Genomic DNA, 17802 nt, shown 5'->3' with positions numbered 1-17802 from the left:
ACGGGTGTCAATGGAGGAGAATAACACTCATAACCGTCAAGAGCACATGGTGTTGTTTTCGTGTTTATATAAAGTAGTTCCTATTGATAATTCTTTAGTTTTGGGTTATGTCTTGATTGCTTTATCTTCAGTTTTTATAGGTTAGGTTTTCAATTCGATTCGCTACCTTGGGTTTTCACGTTCTTGTCATGTATTTGGATTCTGATTTATTCAAATTGTCCCATTTTTCACGCCTTAGTATTGTTTTGCCGATATCTACCTAAAGACTACTAGGTATGTATGTGTGTATGTTTCAATGATTGTATGTAAAACAAAATAAACAACATATGATACATTGAATATTCATGATTTCAAACCTAAAAACATGTATTTGTTGTCAGATAAGGCTTAGGATATACTATATCATTCTCATATTAAATTTGAAATCTGGTTTGATCGCACTAAACAAAAATGGTATATTTGTTTACCTGTTTAGGCACTGTTTTCCAATGGTTGATTGTCTGATCATTGTATTACTTCTTATATATTCATAGTTTTTCTCTACATGCTATGATACTGGTAACTCCTTATACTCGACATCACATACAGTACATTTTCGATTTGAAGCTCTATTTTTTAAACTGTCGGGACTTACCGCTAGAGTTGTCTCTCCTTTATTTAATCTGATGATAGCTCGCATATATGCACGATGTGATAGTTCTAACGAGTCGTTTATTGGCTGAAATCGTGCGTAACAAATCCTTACGGGAAAATCCAATACTAATATCCGCCATGTTGGTTTCTACGGGACGATTTGTTTACAAACGAAGTTCGTATGTTCCCGTCGAATTCCGGTGACAATCGTCTGCTTGATCAACTTATCGGTGTTGTACGATGTCCGCGTAGAATAAATCCGAGATAGCCGAATTAGCGCCGAAATGCATTCTGGGTTCTTTGGTTTTTGGACAAACATTTTAAACGTAAACAACATTTCCTAGCAACTCGATCACTGTAAACATGGCCGACTTTTGACAATGTAAAATGGGGACCGAGAAGTAAAATCTCACCGGAATTTAACGATTCAATGTTTAGGGAGAAGCCGTTTGGCTAAACCAATGAGCAAGTCATTTGAGACAATTTAAACGACGGTTGGTGTCAATAAAGTTGTAGAAAATATTTTTATTCAAATGTTAACAGTATCTTATTTATCTGACGCCGAGTATAGTATGCTGTCTAAATTTATCATAAAAATATATGTAATCTTCCTCCACAGCTATAAAAAATATATAACTATATGTTGATGCAAGAGGTTACCGACATAAACATTGAACAATTTTGGGAAGATAAAGTTTACAACGACCCAAGTGGGAACAAGTCATTACTTCCACTACCAAGTATCATACCGGATGGCAATTTTAGAAGTGCTTGCATTGACGACTGGAATACGGAACTCGAGCCTCCAGATGAGGTAACTATTTGATTTAAAATGAATAAATGATCTTTTGTTAATATTATGGTTATTTTACCTGTTAAAGAAGAGTTCTATTGTTTTTTTTTACAAAATTAACGAAAACATACATCTATTTACACTTCTGTGTCGACCCTAATACAAAAACCCACTATTAGAAAACTGGTTCAAAAGTAATCAAGGGAATCATGATTCGAGCTGTAACCAAAACTTATCTGTAGAGACACGTCATGTTAAATGTTAATATGGTAGATTTATTGACAAGTAACAAATTACAATTGTAAATTGCAGAAATTGTGTTTTAAAATTCCAATAGAAAAACAATTCCCGGCTTTCTTGAACACTAAAGTTCGTTTTACGTATTAAGGTAGCTATATTAATCCTCAATATGACCGGAGATCTACATGCATGGCTGGTTTTCAACACTTCAGATGTAATGAATCATTCTATGCAAGCATGGCTGACTGTTGACAGATTAGTAGATAGTTCCTTTGACATTACTTCAGAAGTAAACATAGACTGGATGTAAGTTGATTAAAAGTTAGGTCAACAGGTATTTTTGATCGGTTCCCCAGGAATTTGTAAGGTGTAGAATATTTTTCTTCAATGCTTTATTTTAGATATTTGTTTTATATAGGATAACGGTTGGATTTATGATTCTCTGATTGTTGATTGTTGGGGTTTAACGCCCGAGCAGCAATATTTCAGCTATATTCATGCGATGAACATGAAATGGATGATAAAATGAACATGAAATGATGATATGTAAAAAAGAGTGGGACACAAGGATAATAAGGTCGACAAATTTTGATTGCCTCAAGATAAAAGGGAGTGATGGGTAGGGTCGGGCAATTTAGCCTCCTGTGGCGGAGCGCAAAGGTTCCTACTCCTATCGAATACCACAGCAGGGTTCTTTAACGTGCGAGGAACGTGGCATTTTTCCCAACACGGTGCACCACTATATTTGGTGGTCAGGTTTTCCGTATTATAGCTTGACAACCCCAGCATGAAACACGCCAGGGGTACCCCATTCCACCACCTGGGGCACACAACCCAGTTGCTCTATTGGCAGAGCGCCTAGCCCCTGGCTAGGTTTCTGAGCACTATTTTGTCGCCTTTTACGACAGGCTTAGCGTTGTTGCAGGCCTATTCTATTGACACCAGGACCTGCACGGGGCTTATGATTCTCTGAATTATGTCAGTGATATCGTTATATGATTTTAGGCAATTAGGATATCAACTTACAGTTACTACCCAATCCACGCCAAAATTCGCATGGTTGGCTGTATCTGACAGAAATTTTCATGACGGCAAGACACAAAGACCATATTTCTTGATACCTAGTAATGCGTCTGTTCCCTTTCCTTATTTATCAGGTAATTATATATTGATTGCACTTTGTAGATTTGTATACAAGAAGTATGCAACACTTTCCTCTTATTATAATACTTTTAATGAATATAGACCTTATTGTAAACATAGAAGATTATAAGTTGTAATTGCTTATGACAAACATTTTCTATTGCCTTGAATAATATGGAGTAAGAATGTTTCAAATACTACCATGCGCTTTTACGTTATCGATTGATTGTTCTAACTGTCATGGTTTTCTTACTATAGTTACGACGGCGCGGAAAAATACTTGTATAGGAAAAGTAGGTTTTTTTTTAATCTGAGCATGTCTATACATGAAAACTAATCAAATTGTATCGTTTTTTATGTCATATTGGTTGGTGAAGATTTGCTTTTCATATTCTGAATTATTGTGTAGTTTGTACACCGTTTATTGTAAGGAATGTACCACGGATGTTATACTGAAGTTGCACATTGGAAATTCAGCGCCCAATTTTTAAGAAAATCCTGGTCCTGATTAAGTGCTGGACCACTTTTTGATATTAGATAGCATTTGCAACATCATTATTTACATAATTACTTTTTATTTTTTGATGAGGGTATGTTTCTAGAAAAGCAGAGGACGCTTTACCTTACCGGTGCACCGGGTTCATGTTCGTATTTTATTGTGGCATGCAGGTCACGTATTTAAGTCACACATACAATGAAACAGTACTATAGTTGACAAGGTTTTTTTTTTTTTTGTTTCTTTTTTTTTTTTGTATGATGGCTTATACTTTAGTGAATACATTTTCTTGTTTGTATTGCTATATTTTTCAGTTATACCTCATTATCTTGTTGCATAGTATAAATAATAATCAGAAATTGTTTTATTCTGTAAGAAGCACTAGAGATATCAATGCCAGCAAGTTGGTTAAACCCGGTTGATCATTTTGAGGTAAGATTCGGACATTATATTCATAATCTGTAGTAAGCGTGTATAGTCTTTTTCTGTTATTTGATGTAGTGACTTGATGTATTTCCTTGATTTCCCTGCCACTTGCTACATTATTTCAGATGCATAATAAACATTATTCAATACGTAATTAAATATTGTATAAAACCCTTAGTTGAAACAAATAATTATCAAAATTAAAAGGAGCTTACTTCAATCATTCACATCCTTTCTACGTAAATGCTCTATTTGTTAGAACTTTGTCCAATACAGAAAATCAATGGCGGTACGCCAGTGAAAAAAAAGAAGAATCCAGATATCTGCGCTTGATTGCGACACGTAGATTAAGCAATGTTTGTCGAATTTGACGTATCGGTAAATTTATCATTGAGAAAGAGGTAATAACTCCGAAGCTTCATTGTCTTGGGTACATCATCATGTACACCAAAATTCTTCGACAAAATTTAATAATTAAGCTTCAATAGTTTGCTTTGAATAACATTTAGAATAAACATACATTGCAAAATATTCTTGTCCTGTCTGTCTTGAATTTAAAACTCTATTAAACAAATAGAGTAAGCGTTAAAAATCGAATCGAATTAGATCTTGCAAATCTTCACTTCAGCAAATTTTTAATATTGTTAATTACATAACCTCTAGATACTTAAGTACTCACATGTACTTGTATTTGTATTTATATTCTTTCCTCTCTTTTGTTTTACAATAAGTGCATTAGTGGCGGTCCTATGAAACAAACTACATTGTACTGTTTCATTTTCAAGTTCATTCTGTACTGAGTTTGATCAAGGCGCGATTATTTTTGTCTTACAGGAGGTTAATTTTCTAGTTGTCGTTCAAACAGTTCTTTTTCTGGATTGTCCATATTTAGAAACAAAATTGTAACGAAAATATATACTACACGGTTGCAATAGTAAAAGTTTCTCATTGTAAGAATCTAATTTACTTTTTGACATTTTTGAGAAAGGAACATTAGGCAGCATTTGCGGATTTGCAGATTAAAGCAATTGCGTTTTAATGATTCAGAAATGAGGAGAAGTTCATACACAATGCAAAAGTTACTAACAATATAGCAGATGAAATAAATTATGTAGATTTATGAAGTCTTAAACAGAGCTTTGTCGAAAGTATGCACGAACCTGCAAAGATTTTGTGTCAATCAACGATTAAGATACCTTCGTCAGCATGAGCACAGTTTTCTCAATGAAAGGCATGTCTTTAAAAAAAAAAAACTAAAAACATCATAGAAGAGCTCCAAAGAGCACGAAACCTTAAAGACTACATCTAAAAGTTCCTTTCAATGTGATGATGGGTAATCAATAATCCAAACCGAAAAAGTTCGCATTATGATTTATTTGTGGATTGATAGGAATTGGCAAATTAGTAAAATTGGTAAATTAGCAAATAATATTAATTTAGAACGAATGTATAGGTTACCAACTTTCATCTACGACAACATTCTACTATGGGTAATTGACGTAATGAACAAACTATTAAAAATGGGGGGATATCTGAAGTAACATATCAGTTTATCTTTTAATATTTGAGCCACCAATTAAAAGGAACTAAATGAAGAATTCATATTGTTGTCATTCGAATGTGACATATAAATATAAATTCATTTCAATAAAATTATGCATACATTTTGTATTTGAATACCAGTAGTACTAGAAATATGTTTCACAGGAAATAATTTGTTTTATTTTGATTCAGTTTACCATTCTTATCATATATCATGATGTACCATTTTGTGGATTAAAACACGCCTATGTTGTCATACGTCTACGAAGAATTTTAAATCTTATCTTTTTCTAAGGCTTTTTTTGTGATTAAAATAACTGTGGACAATTTTTTAAAAAAGTTTAGTGTTCCCAAATAAGCGTGAATTTTATCGGTTTTACTCTCTTTTTTTTTGACTTTTAATTGAGGCAAGCATTGATTGAGCTAGGTTTACTTACCCTTCCGAAGCTCATGCTTTTGCATCCGTTTATTTGGTGGAGTTTACATACATGTTGCAAATGCTTTGTTTGTATTGTTTCTGGATTCTTATCTTATTATATATTTGTCTATATAGTGTTCACTGTTTTCACATTATGGTCATGTATGTCATTTGCCTTTGATATTTTTGATAATTCCATCCATTTTACTATTTTTTTGATATTCAAGTTGTGAAAGAGTTTTGTACATTTATGGTACATAAGAACTATCGTTCTATATCTATTTTGCCATAGATTCTCGAAAAGATTGACTGCTGGTCTGGAAGCTCATTTACACGCTAATTCGCTGTAGGTTAAAGTCCAATCAGCTTACCGAGTCGACCATTCAACAGAGGTTACATTATTGCGTATGCATGGTGCTTTGGTATTGGCATTTGATAAGAAATAGTGTACAGTATTATTGATTCATCAGGAGCATTAGACACGATTTGCCACTTCATTCTACTCAGTCGATTTAAATACTCATACTGTATATCTAACTCAGCTCTATCATGGTTCAACTCATACCTTAGACGTTGCTGAAGGTTCCGTTCTTTCAGACTCTATTCAGTTAAACTTTTGTGCTCCACAAAGTTCCGTGTTAGAAACTAGGCTTTTTGTATAGTATATATGCTTTAAAGCACATTGGGGATATCTACAAACACCACAACATGCTTTATCATTTTTATTCCCACGATTCGCTGGTATATATATATATCAGAATGTGATGACTCTATTCGGTACACTGCTCCATCGGATCAAATTGATACAGGGAAGATATGAAGATATGTAAACGTATAGGAAGGTCTGATAAATTCCCAACGATGTTAGAACTGTCAAATTTGCGATGCAAATTTTTGGTCGTTCCCTCCGCGGGACTCGAACTCGTACCGCTGTGACATCCATGCAACACCGCCTGCACAAAGTCCAGGGCCCTAGACCACTCGGCCAGCTAGGCTATGTATAGGCTAGATGTCACAGCGGTACGAGTTTGAGTCCCGCGGAGGAAACGACCAAAAATTTGACAGTTTTAACATCGATGGGAATTTTTCAGACCTTTATAACTATATAAGTTTCAATGATATATTCATGCGCCTAAACTTCGAGTTAAATAACTGGGAAATTGTCTTGTTCTTGGTAGTAGAATAGTATATACTTATTGACTGGGTATGAGGGAAATAACAAGTTTATTGTTCCTCAAGACTGTGACTATTGTCCGAGGAAAAACCCAGAAAAACGTTTTTTTACAATATTTTTAATTTGAATGTCACTGATATTTTCCCCTCATCACCTCAAATTTTCAAAACCCAGAAAACCATGCATCTTTTGGCAATATTTTAATCTGAATGTTGTCTCATTGACCTTTTCACCAATAATTCATAGGAGTTTAAATTTGCAGAACGTAGCCTTCAACATCAATTACATGGTGTCTGTAAGATAAATAACAGCAACAATGACGTGATAATTTCGGGGTTTTCATTCAGAGAGTATGAAGTCCGAGCGTTCCGAATAAATATAAAACTTTTGTCCAATCCGGTGACGGAACTAAAAATCTGCGAAAGCGGTTGACATTGCTGGTCAATAGTCTGAAAACTATGGACTGCTCAATAGTCAAACACTGAAAAGGAGAAAACTGCAACTTTACTGTAGAAAATTTTGTATTGATGTTTATACACTGAGGTATAATAATATCAGATGTTGCATGCGTGTAAAACCTAGGTATTAGTTTTTGAATATGGCACAACAGATTACGGTCGTATCTAAATCATGTTTCAATCAGATCAAAAACATTTGGATAATCCAATCCTACACCGCGGACAGTGCATGTTAAATATTAGTCTATTCACTAATTACATCGAGGTTGGACTATGAGAGAGTAATCAAGGGAACCAAGGTTATAGTGGTAATCAAAAGAATGTAATCCAGGGACTAAGACCAGACATGGAAAACAGACATACACAACAAAGAACATAAAGTAACTAAAATCATACATACAAAGTAACAAAAGCTAATGAGCAACTCGGACTCAACTGAAAACTGGGAGCATGGACCAGTGCACCGGTAGGGTAAGCGTCCTCTGCGCTATTATACGGTGAAAATACGTACCTGCTTGGAAAACTTTAGCGTGTTAAATATACGGCACCATGACTAATAGTCCTTCAAGAGAAATACGAACATATTATACATGTGTTAGCAGAGCTCCTTTATTTAATCATGTCATATGTGTATATGAACTAAAATAAAAGAATTACTGAATTTATCTACCTACTTATGTATTTCAGTTCTGACTTCCGCAAAAGCAGTGTTAAACATTATTGATTTTAGATCAATGAATAGTCTGGATTTGTGTCAACGGTTAAATATGACAAATTCAAATGGTCTAAAGAATCGGTCAAACACTGTTCAGATCTAATTTCCCATAAAATAACCATGTCATAAATAATTAAACATAAGTTTTTGGCCTTACCGTTACGTTAATGATCATGTACAGGTTAATCCGTGTACAAACATCTTAATATAAAGTATATTATCAGACTTCATCTATGGTGATATTCTATGTAATTTTGAAAACCAGCCTCAAATGTAAACAGTACGCATATAACACGGGCAACTTACATTGATCTCAAACATACAAATTCAAACAGAACGGTTTAGTAAAACAGCATTAGAAAATAACAGTGTTGCGGGTTAAGGTAATAAAATTTGTTTCTCAGGACTAATAATTGGATTTATATTTGAAGCAGTCAAATGAAGAGTCAACTCGTCTACGGGTCTAGAAAAGAAATAAAAGCGGAATGAGTGTTTTGAGTATAAATGAATATCTCTTTGAAAATAGGGAACAAACTGCTATTCTTTTACATTTTGGTCATCAATTTTGTTACGTTTCTCCTGAATTCTTTTGACGTCTACTGAATAAAGTACGAAGTATCGTACAGATAGTTCAACATAAAAGGTCGCGGAATGTTACAGACGTATTCCAATGTTATGGATTATTTGAAGGATGGTTATTTGAGGAACGCAAGCTTTCTAAACATCGTGACTTAACCGAAAAAAAAATGTTTCTGATTTCTAATTTTGTTTGTGTTTATATACTTGTTAAAAATTATTCGTCAAATATCAGGGGTCAGAGAATATTTCAGCTCCAGCAAATTTTGTTTTGATTTATTTAAAATATTACGTGTCTGATTTAAGGTATCACAAATATAAAATGCCGTCGAATGGAAAATTGCTTTAAGAAAGTAAATGCTGACAGTGAAAACAATAACTTTGTTTTGCACATAATCTTGATACGTACAGTCTTTTTGCATATTTGATAATACCGGATATACATGTTAGTTTCATATCGGGGCAAATATAACTTATCAGCCAAGGGCTGTTTACCAAAATTTGCAAATTTGTATAAATGGTATATGAATATTCAATATAACCAAATTGTACTGATTATCTTAGCTTGCATATTCCAATAAATTGTTGAAGACTTACGAATTTGAAGAAAGAAGATCAAATTATAGAGAAAAATAAGCTTTCGGGTTTCAATCCTTCTTCGATATTGTAAAATGATAAAAGAAAAATTCTTAAATTTTGTATACCAACAAATTGATTCGTAAAGACGAGAAACAAATGTACTTAGAATCGTCTGAAAATTTATTCATGGTGAATATGTAGCCGTCTGTAATCTTGAACTACTAAAAGACGACGCTTGAAGCATGGATTTGGGTCACCAAAATTGTAATATAAGAAATCGTTACAAAGATAGTATTGACTGTTTAAAATGGCTTTGTTAAACTTATTCATACATTGATTCCATAGCTTTTACATTGGCATTCCTAAATTAGCAAGAAAAAAAAACAAAACAAAAAAACAAAAAAAAAAAACCGGATATAAACATTTACAATAGAACCATTGTGAAAAAAAATCCAAAATTATCCATCTTCCTTCTCCGTCAAAAATCAATAAACACTTTTTTTTTAAATACTGTTTGATGAAATGGAAACAAAGAAGTCGTATATTAGCTTTTTAAGACCAATACGTTTTGATCTAGCAATCTTTTATAATACAGTTGCAAATGAAAATATTATTTTTTTCAAGATCTTGCTCATTTTTATTCCGTTACAGGTAACTCTTTTCTTTTAAGATGATAACAACTGAAAATAATTATGTAATGATTTGTCGAACAAAAATGAAAGTCAGCAAAAATTATGTTCATTACCATATTAAAATATCTTCCGTTTGTATGTATTTTACTTGCCCATTTAAAGATAATCAACTGTCAAAAGAAAATACCTAAATTGAAGCTCTTGACCCTCTTTTTGTTGACAAAAATCTTATTTTTTGTAGAAATTGTCATATGGCTAACTCCCAAATCATGAAAGCAGACATTAATTTGCATTGAAGTGGTTAATAATCATAGTCCCATGAACCCCACAAAATTGAAAATTTTCAGACTCCACTTAAAACTGGGAGTATGGACCAGGTGCACCGGTAGGATAAACGTCCACCTCGTTTCTAGAAACACCAGCCGAGTTGTTCATAAAAAGTCAAGTCCGCGTAGACGAAAACTATGACATGTTGAACAAATCAGTTTTCATGGTGCATGTTGATACAACGTAACGATCCACTAGTTTATGATGACAACCATAAAGTTTCTGTTGTGATGACTTCAATCTTGTAGCAACATAACCCTGTTCCAGAAGCCTTATTGTAAGAAGTCTAGCGCTGTATTACAATTGCATCAAAACATCATTCGTTATCATATTTACATATTTGCGATAAAAAAGAAAAAGAAAGTGACAATTTGTTTCAAAATTAAAACATTACTGCTTGCTTTTATAAATGGTATTATTTATGTCAATGCTGTTTTTAATGTGCTATAAATTGTCACAATCATGTACACAAACTTTTCGATGTAAGGGTATTATCTAAGTGTTCTGTGTAAAGGCAAGGACGATACTAAATGAATTTGTTTATATATACATTGTAAAGATGCCTCAGAAATAGGTTTAACAAGTCATAAGAAGTAACATATCTTACATTTCTTACAAACTGTTGCCTGTTATAGCCGGTTTTTAAATGTCATGCTTTTATATGTCAGAGTGTAGTAGCTATAACAAGGAGCTTAGTTACGGTATTTTTAAATTTAAGTTTTTAGTAAACACTTTTCTATTAAATTAACTTCGTTTTAAGTGTTGTCATTTTAATAAATGACATTAAAATGTAGGAATTGCTTAGTTTCTATATTCCGAAAACAACCTGTAGGATTGTTGCTCTGGTTATCAGGATATGTTTTCCCTGATAATGTTTTGGTTATACAAAGAAGCACAGCATAAATAAGAAATTATATTGACAAACATTTGAATATTGACCTATATGAGATCAAAGCTGCCAATGCAACACAAAATAAAAAAAAGTACTCCAATCCGATATATAGCCGTCCAAAATGGATTTAGCCGTCTAATACGGGATTTAGCCGTCTAATACAACTTTAACCTGTCCAGTAAGTCAAAGTGGACTGGATTGAATCCATGTTGACCTAGTGTATTGGATTACTTAGTCATTAAAAGTGTAATTGCGTAAGGTTTTCCATATATATTGGCTGAGTTATTGGTCCCCGGCTAGAAATATGGAAAACCTTATGCAATAATCCTATAGTACATTGTTTTGAATTACGTATTTTAGGTTTTGAAAACAAATGTTGTTAACAGATTTGAACACATATTAATCCGTCGTTTGTGGATACACTTCTCGCGCAAAATATGTGGACTGAAAACAGTGACTTTGTACCGACTTACGCTAAATAAAAGTAACTTGTAATCTTTAAATGTACATATGTATGTAGTTTATGACAATCATTTCAATCATAAAAAGATGAACAAGATGTCTTTACATGTGACAAACACAGCCATTAAATCAATGGTGTATCATTTCTACGAATGTAAGTATCTGTTTTGTTTTGTTTGTTTGAAATGTATGAAATAAAACGGTGCTTTGCCGTTTTATTCAATTAAAATTTTGATGAATGTAATATAAAAATTCTAAGGTATAAACATTAATTCAATTTTACATTGTAGACTCACTAAAATTTTACAAATGAAGTCATGGTAAAACTTGTGTTGATAAGGCATCCATTAACGATATTTTTAATAATGTTAGAATTATTTTGCCTTCTGTAGTTTTCGTTCATCCCACTGAAGTATTACTAGTAATACTTAAAATTGTAATTACATTATCCATAATATTTCAGAAGCTATTGCAGATTTCCCGATTGTTGTTTTTAAAGGATTTTGGTATACGGGTGAGTAAATGAAATTTAAAAGACACATTCAATATCTATTTGTAACATTTTTCTGCAACTAGACACCATGCGTTTTTTTAATTTCATTTATTTATTGTATTATTTTTGGTCAAAGGATAAATAGTAACAAGCACTCCACGGATACACACTAACTTGACTGGCTATGTTATGACATTGTGGAAAGAAATGAAATATATAATTATGATTCTAGAAAAATATGTCAAACCAAAGGAGATAAACTAGATACTGACTTCAACTACTTATTAAGAAAAACGACACAATACATAGCAAGTGATTTTACAGTTTTATTGATTGTTTTTGTAGAGGCATTATTACACGGAAGTTCTCAGGCTATTAATTATTTTCGTACAAATCAAGAAGATTTTTTTGAAACTGTAAGACAAACATTTAAACAAAATATGACAACTTCAGTATCTACAAAGGCAATTTCAACAACATCATACATTCAACACTACGAGACACGACAATCCACACTTTCGACAGATATTGCAAAGACCTCTGAACAGACATTACATACTCCCTCGCTAGCTGAAGAGTCTACGACACAAACAATGCCATTAAGACCGTGTGATTACTGTAGTCCTAATGCAGATACGCTAACACCAAGGTTTGAGCATTGTATGTACACATGTGCTGTCTTAGGTAGCGGAGTGTTTGACCTCGAGAGACGATTAGAAGAATTGCATGATGCAATAGCCGTTGATAAGCATTCATTGTCATCATACAAAAGATTACATCAAAGTGTAGATGATCATAGACCGTTTGCAATTTATATAGGATATTTTGGCGCTTTGATACTGATTCTGTTTGTCATAGTTATCGTATCATCTGATTTATTTTCATGTATCCAGTTTGTAATATCCAAACTGTCCTTAAACTGACGCTTGTGTTTTTGTTTTGTTTTTGTTTTGTATTTTGTTTTTTTCGTTTTTCGTTTTTTGTTTTTTGTTTTCACAAAACTACAAAAAATATCTTATTCTCTACTTCAGAATGATTCATACAGGATTCATTGTTTACGGTGTTGTATGATGACTTGTTTGTCTGACGTTTTCATAAATCAATGTAAATAAGACGATAAAAAAAACCAGTTTGTTTGTTTATTTGTTGGGGTTTAACGTCCGAGCAGCAATATTTCAGCTATATTCAGACGATGAACATGAAATGGATCATAAAATGAACATGAAATGATGATGAAAGTAAAGGAAAAGGATGGGACACCAGGATAATAGGATCGACAAATTTTGATTGCCACTAGAAAAAAGGGGGATGGGTAAGGTCGGGCAATTTAGCCTCCTGTGGCGGAGTGCAAAGGTTCCTATTCCTATCGATTACCACATAAGGGTTCTTTAATGTGCGAGGAACGTGACATCTTTCTCAACACGCTGCACCACTATGGTTTGCGGTCAGGTTTTCCGTATTATAGCCTGACAACCCAAGCATGTAACATGCCAGGGGTACCCCATTACACCACCTGGAGCACACATCCCAGTTGCTCTGTGGGCTGAGCGTCTAGCCCTCGGCTAGGTTTCTGAGCACTATTTAGTCGCCTTTTACGACAAGCTTAGCGCTGCTGCAGGCATATTCTTTTAACACTCCTTTATTCAAATCAGTTTTGTGTAACATGAGTTATATAACAGTATATGTGACTGCATACATTTCGCTTGTAAATAGACTCGAGTTATTATTTTAATAATGAAGAGTATTGGTTTTCCTTTTTGTTTCATGTCATCTGCTAATTATTAACTTATATAAAAATATTTTATCATCGAAAGGTATTGTAATATGTCAAAGGAAAATTAACCGTAACTAATTTTATAAAGAATGAAACAAAATACTGAAATACTGATTTGTTATACGTGTACGTCTTTTCTAATAATAAAGTTATCAGCAGTCATTATATATGTTGTTCCAAAGGTCAACATGTGAAATGAAAAAATAGTCTAATTTCTACCAACCTGAAGATTTGTTTGCCAAAAACTATTTTTCGTTAATCTGCGGCAATTTATGTCGATGTTCACAAATCGATAATGCTTGCCATTGCATACTGGGACAAGCGATAACAATACAAAACAAGAAGGTCGGTTGATTAGCAGACATGCATGCAAATATTTAACAAGTCCACTTCTCAAAACACTCAATAAAATTTCCTTACGTACAAATCTTGGTAGATCATGTCAATGTTGTTATAATGTTAGATAAATGATCAAGATTTTAAAAACAGACACAACAAAAAATTTTAAAAAATCCCTACAAATATACAAACTATTTTCACAAAATTTACATTCTCATCCTGATGTCACTTGTAAGAAATTTTCTGCCAGAGGAACAAACATTCAGATTCTTAGTTGCAAAGCAATGATTCCGTGTAACCAATTTTTCGTATACACTATACTGATAATGAAACTAATATGAGAAAAATGCAATATTTGGTAGATTGAAGCATACGATAAATTTTAATACCATGTCCTGAAGTACTCATATAAAATAGTGATTAAGATGAAAATACATCGATTACATGCATAGTATAACAGTAAGCTTATATGACTACTCACCATAAATAAGTGCATTCAGATATCATTTAAAATTGGCAATTCTAATTTCCTGTAAACGTTTCCTCCACTTTCAAGGGAATATGAAACATTCACTTGAATAATTTCAACGAACAATAGTTAGCAATAGAATGTGTAAACGCGACAAACTTGTTTTGATAAATATTGTTTTATTTTTGTTATTTTTCCACAATATTGAAATGTCAAAACAGTTAAAGATTCTTTATCACCATGGATTTTTATTTTCGTATCACGATTAGATATAAAACGTCAAATGAATTCATTTAATGCCTCGAAAAACAACCAAGCCAGCAATTGAAACAGAGTCAATTAAAGAAAATGAATGTACACAAAACGTGTAAGAATAAAGAAAAAAATAAGGTCAAAAGGTTGGTTATTTACTTTTTTTTTATGAGATCAAATTTTAGCTGGATACATGTAGATTTTGTTAGCCTTACACATGATCAAGTCTAGATTAAGATTAAGATTTTAAAAAACGGTTTCCATTCAAACTATCATTGTTTGCATTTTGTATCACAACAAAATAAGGTTAAGGTATACCAGGGAAGGGCACAATTACTGTCAAATGTAATCGATTAATAATCGATTACATGAAGAATTTTGGTGTAATCGATAAATAATAATTTAATAATAATAATAATATTTTATCAATATTACTTTTCGATAACAGGCAATTACATTCTACAAAAAAAAAGAAATAACTATGAAAAAGTTTATTGCTTAAGTTTAAACAACAATATTGCTGTTCAACATATTTATAGTGGAAAATAACCACATTTACATTAGCATCATTTAAAGCTTTAAAGTCAGAAGTCAGAATTGCATTTAATCATTATCTGTTTGTGGAGAGTATTATCACTCAAGCGACATCTGTCAGGACGACAGATGTTGCCATCAATACTAAATAGTCTTTCAACAGGTGCAGAAGAGGCCGGTATTGTAAGGAAACTCTTTGTCATTGCTGCTAGTATTGCATAATTATTTTCATTTGATTCCCAAAACCCTAATGGATTATTTTCAATTCATGACTCCATCAAGTATTGATTGACTTCAAGTTTTGCAGGATCACCAGACAAAAGACGAATTCATTTTCTTTTTGGTGTCATGAAAATTATAATTCAAGATGCTGGTGAGTCAGTTCTTGACTTCTTTTGTGACGGGGAATCATCAGTGTCACATGATTCTGAATCTACATGTATAGATGAAATGTATTTTTTTTTTACATTTAAAAGCAATTTGTTCTCCATCTCAATTGAATCTGAACTGTTCACCATCTTAGTTTTATGGTCGGGTCCAACATTGCTGCCTATTACAAATTGTCATCTGACATAGAACCACCAAGACGTTTCTCTAACGACAATTTCAAAATTTGGACCACTTTGTTATTGTATGTAACATATAATTAATTTATCTGATGAGTTAAACCCATATATATAGGAACAACTAAGCTGGCAGACCCTAACTTGTCTTTCTGAACTATAATTGTGGCGTCTTCAAATGGTTTCAGAATAGAACAAAGTTCCTTCAAAAGTTTTCTCTCATAAGGAAACACCTGAACTGATGCCCAAGTTTTTGCTAGTTTTTCCTCGGGTACTGCTAGAATAGACCTTGTCATAATTATATAAGAGTTCCAACGAGTTGCATTGTCAGATTGAAGTTTTTTTTCTCATTTTATATAATTCTTGGTAGAGATTGATCATACTTTGTAAGAAACAATTCAAATATTCAAAATCTTCTTTCAAATATACGGAGGAAAATGTTAGATTTTTTAATCCACAACGTATTTGTCCAGTTCGTTTATCGTGCGTTTGGTGAGCGTTTAGCGTGCGTTTGGGTAACGTGCGTGCGGGAAATCTAAATGTCTCCAGGAGAGTAAGATTGAGAATTGTATGTACATATCTGTATGATGCGCCTTCAACTGCCTAGATTAGCTTCTTATTCTATTTTTCAGATCAAAGATTGATCAATTACGATATCAAATAAGAAAATAAACTTATATATACTTTTCCAATTTCCTGAACTGGATGGTTATATAAAATGAATTTAATTGAATGATTTACTTAATTTTAGCTTGGAACTTAAAGCATAGATTTATTTCTGTTGTGTTAATTGTATGAGTTTTGAAGGAATTCCACGTTTTTTGTAATTTTATAGGATTTATTTCAATTGCAGTTATTATCTCATTTGCATGCATTTTTTCACAGGAAACTCATACAAAAATCACAAGTTTGATTTGAGTTATTCGTATGAGATTTTACATGTTTCCATAGGGTAATGCTGACAAAAAACCGAATGCTAACAATGATATTGAAAAATTCAACGATATCTCAGAAGGAAATTGAAATATCCTCTGAATTTGAGACTCTAGATTAATCCCGACCTGAGGTCCAAACTTCGTAACAAATAAATTGACCTTGTCAAAAATGCAGAGCTCAATGTAGCCAACAAAAAATTAAATCAGTGCAACAATTGGGATAAGATATTTTATAGTGATAACTGAAGAGGATCGTAACAACTCAATACATCCTTGTAATGTTTACCAAAAACATCAATCACTTTGGCAAATAAAGTATAGTTTGATAAAAGGTTTTACTTTTGTCTGAGGGGTATTGTAAAAAATCAGATTCGAAAAGGCAGGCAACTTTGCGTTGTCCCATCGATCCCAATAAACCACAGAAATTGAAATCATTGAGAATTACTTCAGTTGATATTTAGATTTAGATTAATAAATAGTTCCCGAAGAATCACTTAAGATCGCAAAAAAGTTACATAGCAGGTATTTGAGGGGATAAGTTCACATGATTACTTTATTGGTGAAGAGGCACACATGTAATATGAAGCTCCTGGGAAAATATTTTAACGTTTCCCGTGGCAGAAAGTGTTGCTGTAGACAACATGGCTACATGTTACACGAATTGAGAGGATATAATTTTTAGCATAAGTACAATATCTAATCACAAATGCGTATTATAATAAAACTTTTCAAAAATGTATGATATATTTACCTCTTATACCTATATATTTGACAGCTACTTAATGGCATACATTAAGTAGCTGTCAAAGGTAATTGCAGTTAAAAAACTTACAAACCAAGCAGTCAATCAAGGTTATCAGATATCTACTTTGAACAAAATAAATAAAAGTATTGCTCAAGTCTAAAATAGAGATGCGTTTTAATGTTCTTGGCTTAT

General features: G+C 32.7%; 1 protein-coding gene across 1 annotated transcript; it reads left to right on the top strand.

Annotated features, from left to right (window-relative positions):
• Positions 1-1258: 1258 nt before the first annotated feature.
• LOC148609474 (uncharacterized) lies at positions 1259-12922 on the top strand (the record flags this gene model as incomplete). The annotated part of the gene is made up of 7 exons (XM_088541338.1): positions 1259-1447; positions 1815-1972; positions 2672-2823; positions 3682-3737; positions 11405-11528; positions 11970-12020; positions 12345-12922. Coding segments are annotated over 7 exons (1308 nt in total), but the record flags the coding sequence as incomplete, so codon positions are not given.
• Positions 12923-17802: the final 4880 nt, after the last annotated feature.

Source organism: Perna viridis, chromosome 8 (assembly GCF_037379345.1).
Source record: "Perna viridis isolate PV_CMFRI_1.1 ecotype Kerala chromosome 8, ASM3737934v1, whole genome shotgun sequence".
NCBI lineage: Eukaryota > Metazoa > Mollusca > Bivalvia > Mytilida > Mytilidae > Perna > Perna viridis.
The sequence above is the reverse complement of the archived record's forward strand: the minus strand, read 5'-3'. Positions and strand labels throughout refer to the sequence as shown.